General features: G+C 35.6%; 2 protein-coding genes across 6 annotated transcripts in view; one reads left to right on the top strand and one right to left on the bottom strand.

The window, feature by feature from the left end:
- LOC126965103 (uncharacterized) overlaps positions 1-12,163 on the bottom strand; it is a 518,938-nt gene extending 506,775 nt beyond the window's left edge. For all 5 annotated transcript variants that reach the window (XR_007729457.1, XR_007729456.1, XR_007729455.1 and 2 more), the window contains exons 1-2: positions 11,584-12,163; positions 4,631-4,691 (exon numbers count right to left, since the gene is read on the bottom strand). Coding sequence is in view for 1 of the 5 variants with exons in the window: in XM_050808566.1 (XP_050664523.1) it covers positions 4,631-4,691; positions 11,584-11,746 (224 nt within the window). In the remaining 4 variants the exon portion in view is untranslated. The remainder of the gene's footprint in view (positions 1-4,630; positions 4,692-11,583) is intronic.
- Positions 12,164-14,337: 2,174 nt separating this feature from the next.
- LOC126964960 (cell division cycle and apoptosis regulator protein 1-like) overlaps positions 14,338-17,512 on the top strand; it is a 29,711-nt gene continuing 26,536 nt past the window's right edge. Inside the window, exon 1 of the mRNA XM_050808316.1 lies at positions 14,338-15,155. Within this exon, the coding sequence (XP_050664273.1) occupies positions 14,496-15,155 (660 nt within the window). The 5' untranslated portion in view covers positions 14,338-14,495. The remainder of the gene's footprint in view (positions 15,156-17,512) is intronic.

Genomic DNA, 17,512 nt, shown 5'->3' with positions numbered 1-17,512 from the left:
AATGCTATTATTTGAATGTGCTACATATTGATAGCTTTGTAGTCGGTGCCAAGCCAAATGTAATAAAGGTAAACCTACACTTGCCACGCGTGACTTTGAGCGGGATAGCTTCGTCTAGAACAAAACAACCCAAGCGTACATTCGTGGCCAGACAACCTAATTAAATACAGTAAGTAAGCTGTTTATAATATTAAGTTTTATTTTGTTTAGGGCTTGGCACTGACTTAAAACCTATCAATAAGTAGATATCATATATAAATAATAGTATTTTATTAGTATTAAGGTAAAGATTTGCATTAGAATTGTATTAAATTAAATTTTTAGTTATTTGATACTTTCCAGTTTTTGAAGTCGGTTTTTTTTTACGTAGTTTTTTTCGAGCAAATCACGCGCACTAACACAAAATGTCATACAAATTACAAATCGCGAGTGTAAGACGTAGCTTGTCACGCACACTAAACTAATATTCCTGGCCTGTTTTCATCGGTTGTCTAACATCAAGAGACGTATAAATTATGTAAGTTCGCTGCGTTGACTTAGTATTTGGTGATTTTTGTTGCAATCTTTTTGAAGTACACTCGGATATGAAACAGCGAGACACAGCAAGTACAAATTTAAGTCAAGTAATTTAATCAAATTGATAATATAAGCTATTGAATGTCTAGAAGTGACTGTTCTTGTATCTGTACACACTGATAATAAAATACAGAGACTTCATTATGTGAACATACACACAAATCGATTATATAAATTGTGTCAGTTATCAATCAGCCAATTAAAACTAATTCTATCTATGTATTTATTTACTTAATGGATCACCAACTTTAGAAACAGTAGTCACAGTGTTTAATAATTACATTGCATTAATTATAAAATCTAACTTTTCCTAAAATCACAGTGTGTTGTGTTACAATCATTATGAGTAAGGAGAAATCTAGAAAAATATTGTTTAGATTAGTAAATTACGAGATATTTATATTAATAACAGTTCTGTGAATGCAATATTCCCACCAATTTATTGGGCGAAGCGAAGCGAATCTGAGCGGAGCTCCCACCTAGGGTACTCTAATTGATTTCTGTGTAAAATTGTTTCTAGGCCATTAGTGGACCGATTTCAAACATAACTCATAGAAAGCCTTCGAAATTTTCTAAGTTATTATCGAGACAGAATTTTGAATATCGACTTGATTCAATTATTATAATTAAAAACAAACATGATTTTTTTTTATGGAATAGGAGGACAAACGAGCGTACGGGTTACCTGTTGTTAAGTGATCACCGCCGCCCACACTCTCTTGCAACACCAGAGGAATCACAAGAGCGTTGCCGGCCTTTAAGGAAGGTGTACGCGCTTTTTTTGAAGGTACCCATGTCGTATCGTCCCGGAAACACCGCACAAGGAAGCTCATTCCACAGCTTTGTAGTACGTGGAAGAAAGCTCCTTGAAAACCGCACTGTGGAGAACCGCCACACATCCAGATGGTGGGGATGATATACTTACTTGTGGCGTGTCGTGCGAAGGTGGAATTCGGCGGCAGGAATCAGGTTAAACAGCTCTCGGAACACTCCCCGTGACAAATGCGGTAGAAGACACACAATGAAGCGACGTCTCTACGCAACGCCAATGTTTTACGAATTATTCTAAAATAGCTCGCGCTGTTTATATTTATTAAAAAATTGAGCCGATTGATCAAATCACAATAAGTTTTAATTGTGACACTGCTATCAATCGAGAGTGATTCGACTGCCAGGTACTTAGTTATTGAATTTGCAAATCAGCACAAATTTCTCATGTGACCAAATGAGGCGGTAATTCCTCATGTTTTAATATGGCGCCAAATTACAAAATATTGTTTTTGTTTGGATTACTTTTGTTTTTTTTTTGTACGCAGACTTAGTTTACCTCGCTTCGCGCAAATATACGCGGCAGAGATGCGGTACTATGAGCGATTGCGGCATCCTATTTAAGACTACCTAAGTATTATATTCTGAGGCTGTAGATATGTCACACTTTATGTACGTTAATTTAAAGTTGTTAAGACTATCAAAATTAATGTCAATATTTGGACTTTTCTTTGTATAGTCATTATAGCGACGAGAAATGCGTTCCACAGCTGAATCACGTCCTAGATTGGTTTTACAGAAACTTGGCTCAAACAAATCACATAGATGTCGTTGCATTCTGCAATTTAAATTAAAGTTATAGAGCCGGACAACCAATGCTACCGCTTATTAACCTATGGAGAAATAACATGTCTAGATGAGATCGTCGCGAGGATAGCTGCTGTAATCGAAAGTGCTGCATTTTGTCAGCATATGTCCTTACTCTATTTGGAGTCTTGAATCGGTACGATAAACTACCAATTAACTTCTTCTGTACCCGTTCCAGTCCATCTATTATCTATATGCACATGATAAGTCGGGTTCCAAGCTTTACTACAATTTATAAATAATATATTTACCAATGATAATATTTTATTTATTACAACTATTTACCTCTATATACTTTTTCAATTTAATCATACCATATTAATACCTGAGATATTATAGGCATAAAAGGCATTTATTTTCTCAAAATTGATTCCTTTATTTAGAATTCTTTTTGATGTCATTTGTAATACTACTACCGCTTCGGAAACAAATAGCTATCTGAGAGAGAAAGAAGCGGCGCAAGATACTCTCCCAGCATTCTTTTTGCGCTCTTTTTAATAAAATATCCAATACTGTACTGTTATTGTTACTGTTATAAAATAATAATAATCTAGTCCCAGGCTGTCCGATCACTTAGATATTCAGCTGTGGATTTTTATTTATATATAATATGACATAAGACTGGATAACAAAACATTATCTATATTATATAATTACTAGCTTTTACCCGCGACCTCGTCCGCGTGGAATAGTTACTATGGGCAGCATTTTTTATTTGGTAGGATACCCTACGACACTTCTACGATATAGCGGATATCCCTTATCATTGTTGACAGTCTCTTTAATAGTATTTCCCTGCAAACTTCTATCTCCTATTTCATCCCTGTGTAGGTCTAAATTTAAAAAATGATCGAACAAACTTAGGACTTAGGGACCTTCAAGAAAAAAGCATACTCCCACCTTAAAGGCCGGCAACACATTTCTTGACAAACCTGTTGTTGCGGATGTCCAAGGGCGGTTGCCTCACCTCATCCCATCCCGTGAGCCTCTTGCCCGTTTGCCCCCTCTCATATAAAAAAAAGAACAAAATAAATTACTTCTTATCAAAAGCCTAAATACAGAAATTCGTGGTTTTTTCAACCTATCCATTTATTTTTTCGCAATTAATCGTAGCCTTCGGCCTTTCCTAAGTTCTATTCTATCTCTGTACTAAATTTCATCAAATTCGGTTCGGTGGTTTAGGCGTGTAAGCGTAACAAACAAACTTACATTCGCATTTATAATATTAGTAGGGATATTGAAGGATATCTCGATTTTTCTTATAAAATCTTATTTATATTACAATGTTTGTGTGTTTGTTCGTCATCTCGCAACTCAATTTGAATCTGTTATATTTAATAACGAGCTAAGGTACTTGTGCAGTACAAAGACTGACAGACTCTTTTTAGCACAGGCACTAAATTCAGACTCTGCACCAATTGAGGTTTGATGATTTATTAAAAAGGAGTGGGTACCTGAGGGGTCCCATAATAAATTAAAATTTTATGTAAGAATACAAAAGGATAGAAAAATAAGTTATAACTTTATAATATTAAAAGTATATCTTGATATGTGGACGATTCCACATGGCTTGTATAGGCTTTAGAAGTTTAAAGTTTTAATAACTTCTTGTAAGGAGTGACCTCTATACGGGAGCTCTTCAATAGTAATATTAAGGCTGTGTGTATCGGGTCAAACTAGTGTGTAATATTATTATGCACGTGTGTGTAATAGTTCGGTTTATGGCACTAAGAACGATATAATAAGGATCACTTTACGAGAAAGTGTGTTGAAAAAATTATTATTACATAGCCTGAGGGCGGTGGATGCATTCGCAATCTGTGGTGTCATTAAGAAAGTAATTTATGTTATACTAACATTAACCACACAAATGTTTTTAACAATTTATTTGAATTTCGTAAAACATTTGTTTTGTACATTTTCGGGGATCATGTTCTAACAGCATATACATCGCCCAACTAAAGAAGATGTAACAGTTAAAATGTCTATTTCTGTAATTTTTTCTTATGATTCTTTAGGACCTAGGTTGTAAATACCGCGAATAACCGCGAAAGATGGTATTAATATATGCTGCACTGCCCCATAACAATATACCAATGAGTTGCCTGTTTATAATTTTCTTTAATGAAAATAAGGGACGAGACCAGCAGGACGTTCAGCTGAGATACACGTCCTAACCCATAACAGTGCAGTGCCGCTCTGGATTCTTGAAAAACCCAAAATTCTGAGCGGCTCATTTGCCCAGTAATTTCACGAGCTACGGCACCGTTTTCACATTACTGCTTCACGGCAGATGTAGGCGCCGTTGTGGTACCCATAATCTAGCCGGCTTCCTGTGCAAAGGAACCTCCCACACAATAAACATATTAAGAAAAATATTTACTTTAAAAAAATTCAAATACAGATTTAATATACTCACATCACCGCCGGCGCCATGTCGTACTTCAGCACTGCCAGTTCTGTCCCCGCGCCGCTCATCACTGTTCACAAAATATACAAAAGATTGTAATAATAATTACATACAATATACAGAATGGCCAAGAAGTTGACGTCCAAAGCTACTGTGAATTTGGCTCATTTTAGTGCACAAATAAAATTTAAAAAACAAAATTTTATGAACGATGCGTGATTCGAACCCACAACCCCCGGCGTTCCGTGCCGGTGCTCCAACCAACTGAGCTAACCGTTCGAGTACCACCTCGTTATAAAATTCTGTTTGCTTTGTTCAACTCTCAGGTTGTGGCTTCATCTACAGGATCTAATTTACAGATGATAACCTGGAAGTAAGGGTTATCACTTTAAAAACATAACATATTGTTTAGAATTACAAGAGCGACATCTCAAGTCAATATCCTAATATGCAAATATTGGGGTTGAGCAGGTTATCAACTGTAAAGTAGATCCTGTAGATGAAGCCACAACCTGAGAGTTGAACAAAGCAAACAGAATTTTATAACGAGGCGGTACTCGAACGGTTAGCTCAGTTGGTAAGAGCACCGGCACGGAACGCCGAGGGTTGTGGGTTCGAATTCCGCATCGTTCATAAAATTTTGTTTTTCAAATTGTATTTGTGTATTAAATATTAATCCTAGAAGTGAGGGTTATGACTTTAAAAACATAACATATCATTTTATTGGCCAATGTTCTGGGAAGTTTTTAAAAATAGTTAAAAGCCAAAGGCATTTTTTTTGTCACCTTGAACATTTTCATGAATTTAGCTGGAGCAGTTATCTTGAACTTACGACTCAATTCTAAACTAGTTCCGCATTGTCTAAACTATTCATAGTTCCTTATGTGGTTATTGCAACTGTAGTTAATAATTATCTATATCTTAATATATATATTTCTTGTGTGCGTGTGTATGTCACTGAACTCCTCCTAGACGGCTGGACCGATTTGGATGAAATTTTTTGTGTGAGTTCAAGGGGATTCGAGGAAGGTTTAGATTCACAATTGAACTACCTCCTAAACGGCTGGACCGATTTTGATGATATTTTTGTGTGTTCCAGTGAATTTGAGATTGGTGTGTGTCTTCAGGTGGATTCGAGAATGGTTTAGATTCACAATTAAACTACCTCCTGCAACAACGGCTGGACCGATTTTGATGATTTTTTTTCAGTGAATTTGAGATTGGTTTAGATTCTCAATTCCGTCCATATAATATAATTCTCTCCGTCCATATAAATAAGAACTCCTCTTAACGGCTGGACAGATTTTTCAAATTTAAGACGTGTGTACAGGACAACGTCTGTTGGGTCCACTAGTATATATATAAAAATGAATTGCTGTTCGTTAGTCTCGCTAAAACTCGAGAACGGCTGGACCGATTTGGCTAATTTTGGTCTTGAATTATTTGTGGAAGTCCAGGGAAGGTTTAAAAGGTGAATAAATAGGAAAATGCTGCTAAATTAAATAAAAACAACCAATTTGTTTTTCCTTTGATCTGTCCATATATAATTTCTATGAGAGAATTTATTGACGCACGGTTTGACAGTTCTGCTGTGAAACAATTTCATTACGACAGCAGGGTGCATATTTTACGAAGTAATTTTTGATGTTATGATATATTATTGACAAATTCATAAAAAACATTATTTTATTTATTATATACAAAACAACGTCTGTCGGGTCAGCTAGTCAACAATAAAATTAACTAAAAGTGTTCAAAAAATTTTAAAAAAGCCCTAAACCACAATTAGGATAAAAGGGGAAAAAATTATTATCTCCTAAACGCAAAATCGTCGAACATACATAGGGGTGATTCGGATACTCATCACCATGAGGCTTTCAAATTTTAGCTTTGGACGTCAACTTCTCGGCCACCTGTATATTGAGTTATATTAGTGAGTTAATAATTACTTTTAACCTTACAGTTCCGGGAAACTGATCACCCGGTATGCCTCAGATCGGCGTGATTTTGGCGCTCGAGTTCTGTGCAATGCGTATTATTTTACGTGTACTTATTAATAGATTGCTTCTAATTAGCATGATTTGAGTGTATGTATCGGAAAGCTATTAAAACAAGCTATAAGACCTTGCAAAATAAACCATCTTTTAAACAAAATAGGGTACAGAACTTGGTGAGGGAATAGTGTGCCGTACGGCACCTTCGGTTTTGGGGTATATGAAAAATAGTGGTAATTCATGCCCTTTGATATGTACAGATGCAGTATTCATATACAGTTCCAGTTATTGTTCTTAAAAAGTTCTTAACAACCGCGTTTTAAATTGGACCCCACAATAGCTAAAGCAAACAATAGTATGTACAAGAATCTTATAAGAATGGACGTACAAAAAATATCAAAACCGATCTATTGACCAAATATTACGAACACACACAGGAATTATATAATTATATTATGAAATATATTTAATCATATAATGTTCGTAAGAAATTGTGCGCGCGAGAAGAAAATCAAATTTTTTTAAACAAAAGGAAAACAAAACGTATGGTTTACACTTCCAAATATAAAGCACCAACCGACACCTATAAAAATTTAGATGTAGTAAAAACGACAACATTCCTGAGCATTACATTAGACTTTAAGCTACAATGGGATACATATAAAAAACTTAGGTAATTGATAAAGCTCTGCAGTATTTGCGATAAAAAAAATTAGGCAGCTGACAGATGTTGAAACGGCTAGAATTGTATATTTCAGCTACATTCATAGTGTCATGTCCTACGCAATTAAATTTTGTGGAGTAGGGCCGCAGATATTGACAACATATTTGTGCTGCAGAAAAGGGTTATTCGAACCGTCTATGAAATGCATTCAAGGGATTCATTGAGAGAAAAGTTTAGTGAAATTAATATTATGACAGTACACTGCCAGTACATATACGAGAACCTCCTATACGCTCATAAACATATGAGTAAATTTAAAAAGAATACTGATGTACATAATGTCAATACTCGAAACAAACAAACTCGCAATTCCATCTACTAGGCTCCATAAAATTGCTAAATCTTTTAAAGTGGATGTGTTACATTTTATAATAAATTCAAAAATGATATTAAAATATTACCTATTAAAAAAAATTAATGTATCGTATAAAATTAATTAACATCTAAGGCCTATTATAATGTGAAAGATTATTTGAATGATAAAGATAGTTGGAATTAATGTTCTAAATTTTGTTAATGAATATTGTTATATTCAATTGAATGCTATTGTAACTTTTGTACTTCATCCTGACTTGCACTAAATAACTTATAAAGTTTTACAGTGAATAAAGATTTTTTTGACTTTGACAACTACTCAACAAACTCAACGGCCACTCTTTTCAATCAAATATAGCATTTTACAATCGCTGTAACCTACTTAACAAATTAGTTGGCGCTGCAGATGATATATATATAAGAGATTTCCACGTATATAGTCACTCATCATGATATCTTGGGAACCATTAGGCGTAGAGACTTGAAATTTAGTAGGAATATTCCTTTCGCCGAGTAGAGGTCATTTTACGAAATGACATCCGCAAGAGTTTTTTTAATATAAACAGAACAACGTCTATCGGGGCAGCTAGTTCAATATATGAGTCGTGTTTAAATAGAATAAATCATTTCATAAAAAGTACTTACATAAAAAAGAAACTGTATAAATTAAAATAACTTATAAATAACAATACTTCAAGCCGGCCCACATACTAGCGCTCTACAAAGCGCAGGTCCGGCGACACATGGAGTATTGCTGGTATTCTGTATTCTGGTCTGGCGCACCCCAGTATCAGCTCGATCCATTTGACCGCGTGCAACGCAGAGCAGCTCGAATTGTGGGTGACCCAGTGCTCTTTTAACGGCTGGATCACTTGGCGTTGCGTAGAGACGTCGCTTCATTGTGTGTCTTCTACCGCATTTATCATGGGGCGTGTTCCGAAGAGCTGTTTAACCTGATTCCTGCCGTCGAATTCCACCTTCGCACGACACGCCACAAGTTAGGATATCATCCTCACCATCTGGATGTGTGGCGGTCCTCCACAGTGCGGTTTTCAAGGAGCTTTCTTCCACGTACTACAAAGCTGTGGAATGAGCTTCCTTGTGCGGTGTTTCAGGGACGATACGACAAATGGGTACCTTCAAAAAAAGCGCGTACACCTTTCTTAAAGGCCGGCAACGCTCCTGTGATTCCTCTGGTGTTGCAAGAGATTGTGGGCGGCGGTGATCACTTAACAACAGGTGACCCGTACGCTCGTTTGTCCTCCAATTCCATAAAAAAAAAAAAATATTCTTATTTAACCAGACATTTGGATAGATCATTCATCAATTTGAATTTTATTAGATTATTTAAATCGAGGTTCGTTGTTGTTTATTGTATCACTTTAAAGTATAGATTCGTCATGTTTGTCTGTCTGTCCGTCCGTATGTCACAGCCACTTTTTTCCGACAATATAAGAACTATACTGTAGAAACTTGGTAAGTAAATGCATTCTGTGAACCGCATTAACATTTACACACAAAAATATAAAAGAAGCAATAAGTTTTGGGGTTTCCCCATACTTAGAACTGAAACTCCAAAGTTTTTTTTTCATCAAACCCATACGTGTGGTATCTATGGATAGATCTTCAAGAATGATATTGAGGTTTCCAATATTTTGTTTTTCTAAACTGAATAGTTTGCGCGAGAGACACTTCCAAATTGGTAAAATGTTTGTACCGCACCGCACAAGGAAGTTCATTCCACAGCTTTGTAGTACGTGGAAGAAGGCTCCTTGAAAACTCTACTGTGGAGGACCGCCACACATGGTGGGATGATATCCTAACTTGTGGCGTATCGTGCGAAGGTGGAATTCGGCGGCAGGAATCAAACATTACCTCCGCCAACATACTATGATAACATCACAACCCGAACCCGTCATTTTTTTTTATATGAGAGGGGGCAAACGAGCAATAGGCTCACGGGATGGGGAGAGGTGAGGCAACCGCCCATGGACATCCGCAACAACAGGTGTGTCAAGAAATGCGTTGCCGGCCTTTAAGGTGTGATGGTATGCTTTTTTCTTGAAGGTCCCTAAGTCGTATCTGTTCGGGAAGACCGCTGCCGGTAGTTGATTCCACAAAGTGGCTGTGCGAGGCAAGAAATTTCGAACAAAACGCGCGATTGTGGAATGCCAGACGTCTACGTGATGCGGATGGTACTTTGCACGTAATGTCCGATGGTGGAATTCGGCCGCCGGAATCAACCCGAACAGCTCCTCTGAGCACTCCCCGTGATAAATGCGGTAGAAGATGCAGAGAGAACCCACATCTCTACGCAATGCTAGAGAATCAAGCCAATCGGAGATGATATACAATTATTATACTGGAACATTTGTTTTTTGACAATAAGGGACAAGACGAGCAGGACGTTCAGCTGATGATAATTGATATGCCCTGCCCAATTCAATGTATTCTCAATATATTCTTGATAATGTTCTGTACGTTCATAAGCACATTGAGGAATTTTCTAGAAACTGTGACATTCATAATGTTAACACGAGGAACAAACGTAAACTTGTTCTGCCTACTACTCGGTTAGGTCGAGTGAGTAAGTCTTTTCTTGGGCGATGTATATGCTTCTACAATATGATCCTAGAAAATGTAAAAAACAGATGTGTTACGAAATATAAAGAATTTTTAAAAAGCGTTTGTGTGGGAAAGGTTCCTATAGCATAAACGATTTTCTTAATGAAACCCCGGACTGCGAATCGAACGAAGCGAACACCCTCAGGCTATATAATTAAAAATGTTTATTGTACGATATCATATTGTAATCCATATTTTTATATAAAAAAAAGCCGCTGAGTTTCTTGCGCCCATGCTTCTCAGGTCTGAGGCAGTCTCTTTTGAATGGGTGGTAGTTTTTGACGTTCATAAATGATTTTGAATAAAAATATTTGAATTTGAATTTGAATGCAGTGCTGCTCAGGATTCTTGAAAAACCCAAAAAATCTGAGCCACCACTACAATTGCGCTCGTCACCTTGATACATAAGGTGTTAAGTCTCCTTTGCCCCTTCAGACTGAAACACAATAATGCTTACACATTACTGCTTCACGGCAGAAATAGGAGCCGTTGTGGTACGTAACCATAATTTAGCGCGCATCCTTGGCAAAGGATTCTCCCACTGGTAAATTTTAGACTTACCAAATAATTGAATAATTATTATTAAAATAATTGACAAATATCTACATATAAATTAGTATTGACATTGTTTTGTGAATCAATATAACACAATCAATCACGTTCTACGTTGAACACAATATACAATTATGGTAAACTAGTTAACGATACTTATTATTTATTTTAATAGTATTTATTAGAGTTGGGGTTAATCGTTAATATTGCTTAACTTGTTAAAATGCTAGTACGAAAAAAATAGCATGTTGCGCAAAACGGTTATTATTATAACATTGTTTAAACTCACAAGTAACTAACTATACAGCGTTATATTTCACTGCTTAGTTTTAAATCACCATTTGTTAATTTAAATTTTAACATTAGCACAACATTTTAATTATGTTAGCAGTTAGTTATTATTAATTACAATGATTAACAATCTATATAGGTTTTTTTTTCGTGTTAGGTTTTTAGGACTGTCTACACCTCTTACCTTAACCTAGACCATTATAATTATAGTTATTTCAATATTTTATGTTTACACATTGAAAACTATTCAACTAGGCAGTTATAAGAAAAATAGAAAATTAATTTAATAACCAAAACTATTATAATATAAAACTATATTAACACGTATGTACACGTTTGTTTACACGGCTATCTAAGTATATTTTTAAATCATACTTAATTTATAATAATATGTTTCACCTTGCTTTAAAATTATAATATTTAAAAGAATGTTGAAATGAATGAATAACTTAATCTCTTACCAACTGCGCTGATAAGTCCCCACAGCCTCGCTAAAGGCTGCAGTAAGTCCCATAATTTTGTCTCTAGGGACTTATTAGGGACCGTAACACTCCGACCCCTACTTATAGTATTGTTCAGCGTTTCAGCCGGTCGTTGCACCGGTTTTTTCAGTTCCACACTCATGCTAATCAATCATAATTTTATAATGATTCCAAAAACCTGTTGTGACGTCACTTCCTATTATTGTTTATTTTGTTTTCCGTCACACAACCAACAGCTGGCCTCACATATTAATTTGTATCTTAATTTAGAAATGCAATTCAAAACATACTTCACACATCAACTTATTAATTCAAACATGTAAATAAATGACACTCGCAACTGGCATTATGCCCGCGTCTATATAGAAGCCTTGAAATTTATAATTTCGGTATTTGTAACTACGATATTACGAACACATGAGTTTACGTAAAAGTATCAAACAGCCGACGCGAGTTGACAATTGTTGCAAACAACACACGCAGCGTCTATGAGAGTCGCAGCCAACTGACTGAATCTTCAACGTAGGTATTAGGTACATTCCGCATTCCGCTCCGCTGTGATCAATTTGTATCAAGCATTGGCATTTGGCGCCCGCACCAAGCACTCACCAGCCTGCTCATAAACAAACACCATCAATATCAGGCGTGTCGGAAGGCGAAACTTTTATATCTACTTATAGAAAGCAAACGCGTCATATTATCATTTTATATAATATATTCTAAACACAGCTCGTATACAGCACCGGTTATCAATTATTACCGTCAGGTAACATCATACTATGTAGAATGGTAAAGTATACATACCAGAAGTGAAACCTGCATTGTACATGAACCTCTAAACTGTATATGAAGTCCTGGTACATGATCCTATTATATTTTTATATTATTGTGTTATATTTTTTTAGATAAACAATTCCTCCAAACATTGTTTTGATATCTCAGAGTTTAGACTACGTTTTCGTTGAAATCTCACAGACGGCGTATTTTTTTTCTATACTTATTATATTAATATATACAAACAACTTAACAAACTATACACTAAAACTTTCCTCGAGAACCACGCTACGCATTGGTCTAAACAGCACGAAAATCGGTGCTTTAGTTTTTGAGTTTAGTGCGAACAGACAGCGAAGGACTTTGTTTTATAATATCTACTGACAAGTGGTGGGATGGCGTCACAAAATTTGTGACTTTTTTTTAAATATGATATTTTATATCTTTGGTAGTATTGCAACACTAAATGAAACTACATACCTACTAAAGAATTACATAAAAATAGTGACACAAATAAAAGAAAACAAAATTTTATGTACTATGCGGGACTCGAACCCGAGACCTCTCGCGTTCCGGGCGAGAGCTCTTTCCAACTGAGCCAACCGTTCGAGTGACGTATCGTTGATAAAATCTTGTATGCTTTGTTCAACTGAACTTGAAGCCACAGCCTGAGATCGGGTTTTTATCGGTTGTCTAACAGCATGAGACTCTATCTAGACGTCTAAATTATCTAAGGATCTACAGTTCTGGCTACAGTCAGCTGTGATCGAGGTACATATTCTAATGTCAGTGCAATAAACTATGTGATAGAAGAGCCAAGTGTAATTTATTTTAAAGAAGGAAGAGAATTAAGGAAAAGCATTTGAAACAAATGAAACTGAAATTATCGCACTTTTGATAACACTTTTGACACATGTAGGTATTATTTATTATAGATTAAACAAATTAAATTCGTCTCGAATTTCGTAATTCAACGATAGGGTGCAGTTTGAAAGAGAGGGGTGCCTATCTTTGCTTTACCTAGTGGCCGAGTTGATTTTATTGATGTGCATTACACTTATTTATTAAAATTAACCATTAAAAACATCTACATTAAATAATTTACCTGTGACAAGTATACACACTCTTTTTTTTTGTATGGATTTTTTTACGATCAGTACGAATAGAGACGCTTGTGAAAGCACACGCAAGTATTATTGGGACGACAAAGACGAATTGATTACTATTGCACTTTTATTGGCGCTAAACAAGAAGAAGAGGAATCGTCGTTACTGGGTACAATTTTGAGAAAATAAATAAATGCCTAAAATAAAAATGCCATGAATATTATTCGACCGCCATTATTAAATTTTCCGCCTCACACATTTTGTTACCTATGACGAGTCTACAGACGTCCACTCTCTACAAAGCTCGCGCAAATCTGAATTGAAATTTCCGTGCGTGTGCGGCGGTTGAGCCGTTTATTACGTTTTTTCCGTTCTTACCAGACGAACGTTAGGTTTTTTTTAGTTCGGAAACAATAAGAATAATGTGCACCTTGTTGAATATTTTTTATGTAATTAGAGCACTCAGGTTTCCGAATCTGAATTCCTGATTAGGAAACCTAATCCGGTTTCCAAACGTTTGCGCTCAGCCTAACAATCAAAGTAGATACTTACAAACAATGGTTTTGTTAGGTATGCAATGCAATACAAATAGATAAAACAACCCACTTATGTTATTGAAACGTTTAATATTTATTGAATATATATATGCCTTTGAAGACTTGCCTTAAAACTTAAAAGAAGTCAATGTTTTGGCATTTCATATTTCCGAGGGTAGGTGGTTATCACAGTGGTTATATATATCTATAGGTTATTGTCTATTTCCACAATAGATGACATCTTGATCTGAGAAGTGAGAGGCGGCCTATGGACTTGCATGCCGAGCCACTAAATAAAAAAAAAAAGAAGTGAGAGGCGACAGGCCGCAGGCGTCGTTTAATTGTGATAGTTCGACTGCGGCATGTTTAGCATTTCTTAACTAAACTTTAACATTTAAATTTAAGTAATTACTTTGTGACGAATTAAGTGTTTTTCCGTATTAGAGTTAACTTACTGTAACATAAGTGTTCTAAGATGCAAACAGGAAGTGGTGCGAAAAATCCGCCATGGGCGCGTTCTAGCGTCAACACTAACATGACCGGCATGAATCCTCAAATAATGGATGCCAGTACAATGATGTCGCAACAGGGTATTATGCCATTTCAACAGACTGCAGCGGTTTTTAACCCAAGTATGATGCAAACGCAAGGAGGAATGGCGATGTCGATGCCAGGACAAATGCCTATGAATCAGATGGCTCAAGGTCAAATGTACCCCGGTAATGTTGTGGCGTATCCTGCACCACGGGCTATGAACCCGAGCATGTACCAAAACACATCTAATCAAACCCAGCAGCAGAATGAGCAAAGAGTCTTTACCGGCACTGTAACTAAAACCCATAACGATTTTGGTTTTGTAGACCAAGATGTATTTTATCAGACTTCAGTATGCGCCAAAGGAATAATACCTAAAGTTAATGATAGAGTGCTTGTTGAAGCAACATATAATGCTAATATGCCATTTAAATGGAATGCGGTTCGGGTACAAGTTCTTCCTAAGACTGCAGGTCCTAACCAAAAAATTGGTAACCAAAAATCAAATTCATACAATGCTGTCCCACCACCATCTAAGAAACCTTTACCTATTAGGAGAGATGACAGACGCGATGACCGCACGTCAAGAAGAGATGATAGAGTAAGTATTAAAATCAGTTTTCTAAGATTTAAAAAAATGGCATTAAGTAGGAGTGATTATCACCACTCACTAATTTGTTTTAGATTTTCTAATTCATTTGTATATATTATATTTATGACTATAATTTCTGCAACACAGTCTTGTGATTTGTCTAGTGTTGTTGAGGTGATCACATTCCACTAGGTGACTAAGGTATGTATGCTTATCTGTCCTGAAGAAATAGCCATTTATGTGGCTATATTTTTTTATAGATACAGTAGAACCCGCTTAATACAATTTCTTTTTATGCCAATCTGTTTAATACACCAACAACAGAAGAACAAGAACCCCTGATACTGCAGGGTTTTCCTCAATATTCTTCCATTGATGACACCTTAAGAATTTCAATCAATTTAAGATCTTATAGAGAATGTGAATAATTCTCAAAAAGTAGTAAGTTTTATTTCTCCATCCCGCATAATACTCTTGCTTAAGATGTGTTGTTGGTTGGGTCCCTGTGAAATCGTCTTAAGGGGGTTTTACTGTATATATTTAATTATGATCATCATTATTTGCTTGTTTATAATGAATTATAAGCAAATTTAAACAAAATGGTAAGGTTAAGTATATTATTATATAGATGAACATGTGTTTTTTGGTGAGTTCTTGTGGCAGGCTTTGTCACACTCCCATAAATGTCATTGCAGCCACTGGCATCGTCGTTGGCAGCATTATGGAGGTATTGATTTAAAAGAGTGGCAATGAGGCTCTTGCCACTTCTCAACCTTTTTCACTGGTGCTATTAATAAGTGTAATTTTTTTGACATATATGAATAAAGTGATTTTTGATTTGATTAATAGATAAAATTAGTATCCGGGTTTATAACATGGGAACTTTTGTAAATTTTGGTAGGTAGGTAGGTAACCCACATTTGAAATACACATGGACAAGTTTGTGGGCAAGAGAAACTATAAAATACCACATGGTATTGAATTATTCAGACTGCAACTCAAACAAAATTGTTTTTATTTGATACTATAGGTTGTCATGGCCTATTTTGCTCAATGTGATGTCTATTGTGCACACATTTTGTTTGGTGGAGTGAGTGTCTAATCTTGCTTTCCTAGAACTATGTGTGTGAAAAAATTCTAAAGGGCTCAATTTTGAGAACATAAATGCCTTTTATGCCTCCATGCAAGCCCTGCACAGGAGACTGTCAGTGACACATATTAATCAGATTTGCGTTAAAAAAGACAGTAACTCATTACATGAGTTATTTTTTGTAACTTTGGATGTGTGAGCCTTATGACTGATGCAGGATGTCCAGAAGAGAGAGTCTGAATATTGAAGGGATCCAGATGGAATAGTCCTTCACCTTTTGTATCAATGTTGTTGTAGCTGCTTTCATGCTTCCCATGAATTCACATTAATTCTTCCATTTTTGATTTGGCTATGAGGATATCAGAGTCTTGTGAGTATTATCAATAAATTCTACATCTTCATCTCGAGGATTATTCAAAACTAATATTAATATTAGTATTTTGTTTAGGTTTTTTGAAAAGAGAGTTGTTGTGTTACTACATTGTCATTTGAATTGCAGACAGGTGTTTTTAAAGGCTACTAGGCGAATAGTTTAATGAGGGATTGCATGGAGTGAGGAATTGTATTGTTATTTATTTTTCCAAATTTAATTTATTACAAAGTTGTTTGTAGTTAAAACTATTAAGTTTATTGAATTAAAACCAAACTTTTGTTCAATTTGGTGTGGCTGTAGCTACTTTGACATTTACACACATCCACAGAGATGAACAAATCTAGGTGGGTAAGAAAGTGTGTTTCGGAGTTCAAATTTTTGTATCATTTTTGTGCCGGTTCTTCTTAGTTTTGAGGCATATATTTTCGAATGATTGTTAAAGTTTAACATTCAATAAGTGATCTAAATCTTACTTTGAATAAAAATATTTAGACAATATTTCCTTACATCAATGTTTAAAAATTTTGAAACCATCATCATTTTCCATACCATCAAAGAGTTTGCTCTTGATAAATTTCTTTATTAATTTGATGCTAATAAGTCCACCCTCCAGTTCATATAGACAATAGCTGATATAATTACCCAGCAGCAGATCTGTCGTCATCCCTGGTTTGGCAGTTGTCCATGAGGGTCACCTCACTACTTCCCATCATGTGAACCTTTGCCCGCTTGCCACCTCTTACATATATTTAAAACATATTCAAAGTAAAGAATTTTAAATAATTCAAATTTTTTATCTCTACACAATATGTTGACATTTACAATATTGGAGAATATCACAAACTCCGTCAATTCCCTGATAAGTACATAACTTTATGAGCGTACAGCATATAATATGTCTAG

The sequence above is a fragment of the Leptidea sinapis genome, chromosome 6 (assembly GCF_905404315.1).
Source record: "Leptidea sinapis chromosome 6, ilLepSina1.1, whole genome shotgun sequence".
Lineage (NCBI taxonomy): Eukaryota > Metazoa > Arthropoda > Insecta > Lepidoptera > Pieridae > Leptidea > Leptidea sinapis.
Note: the sequence above shows the minus strand (reverse complement) of the source record. Positions and strands in the feature narration are given on the sequence as shown.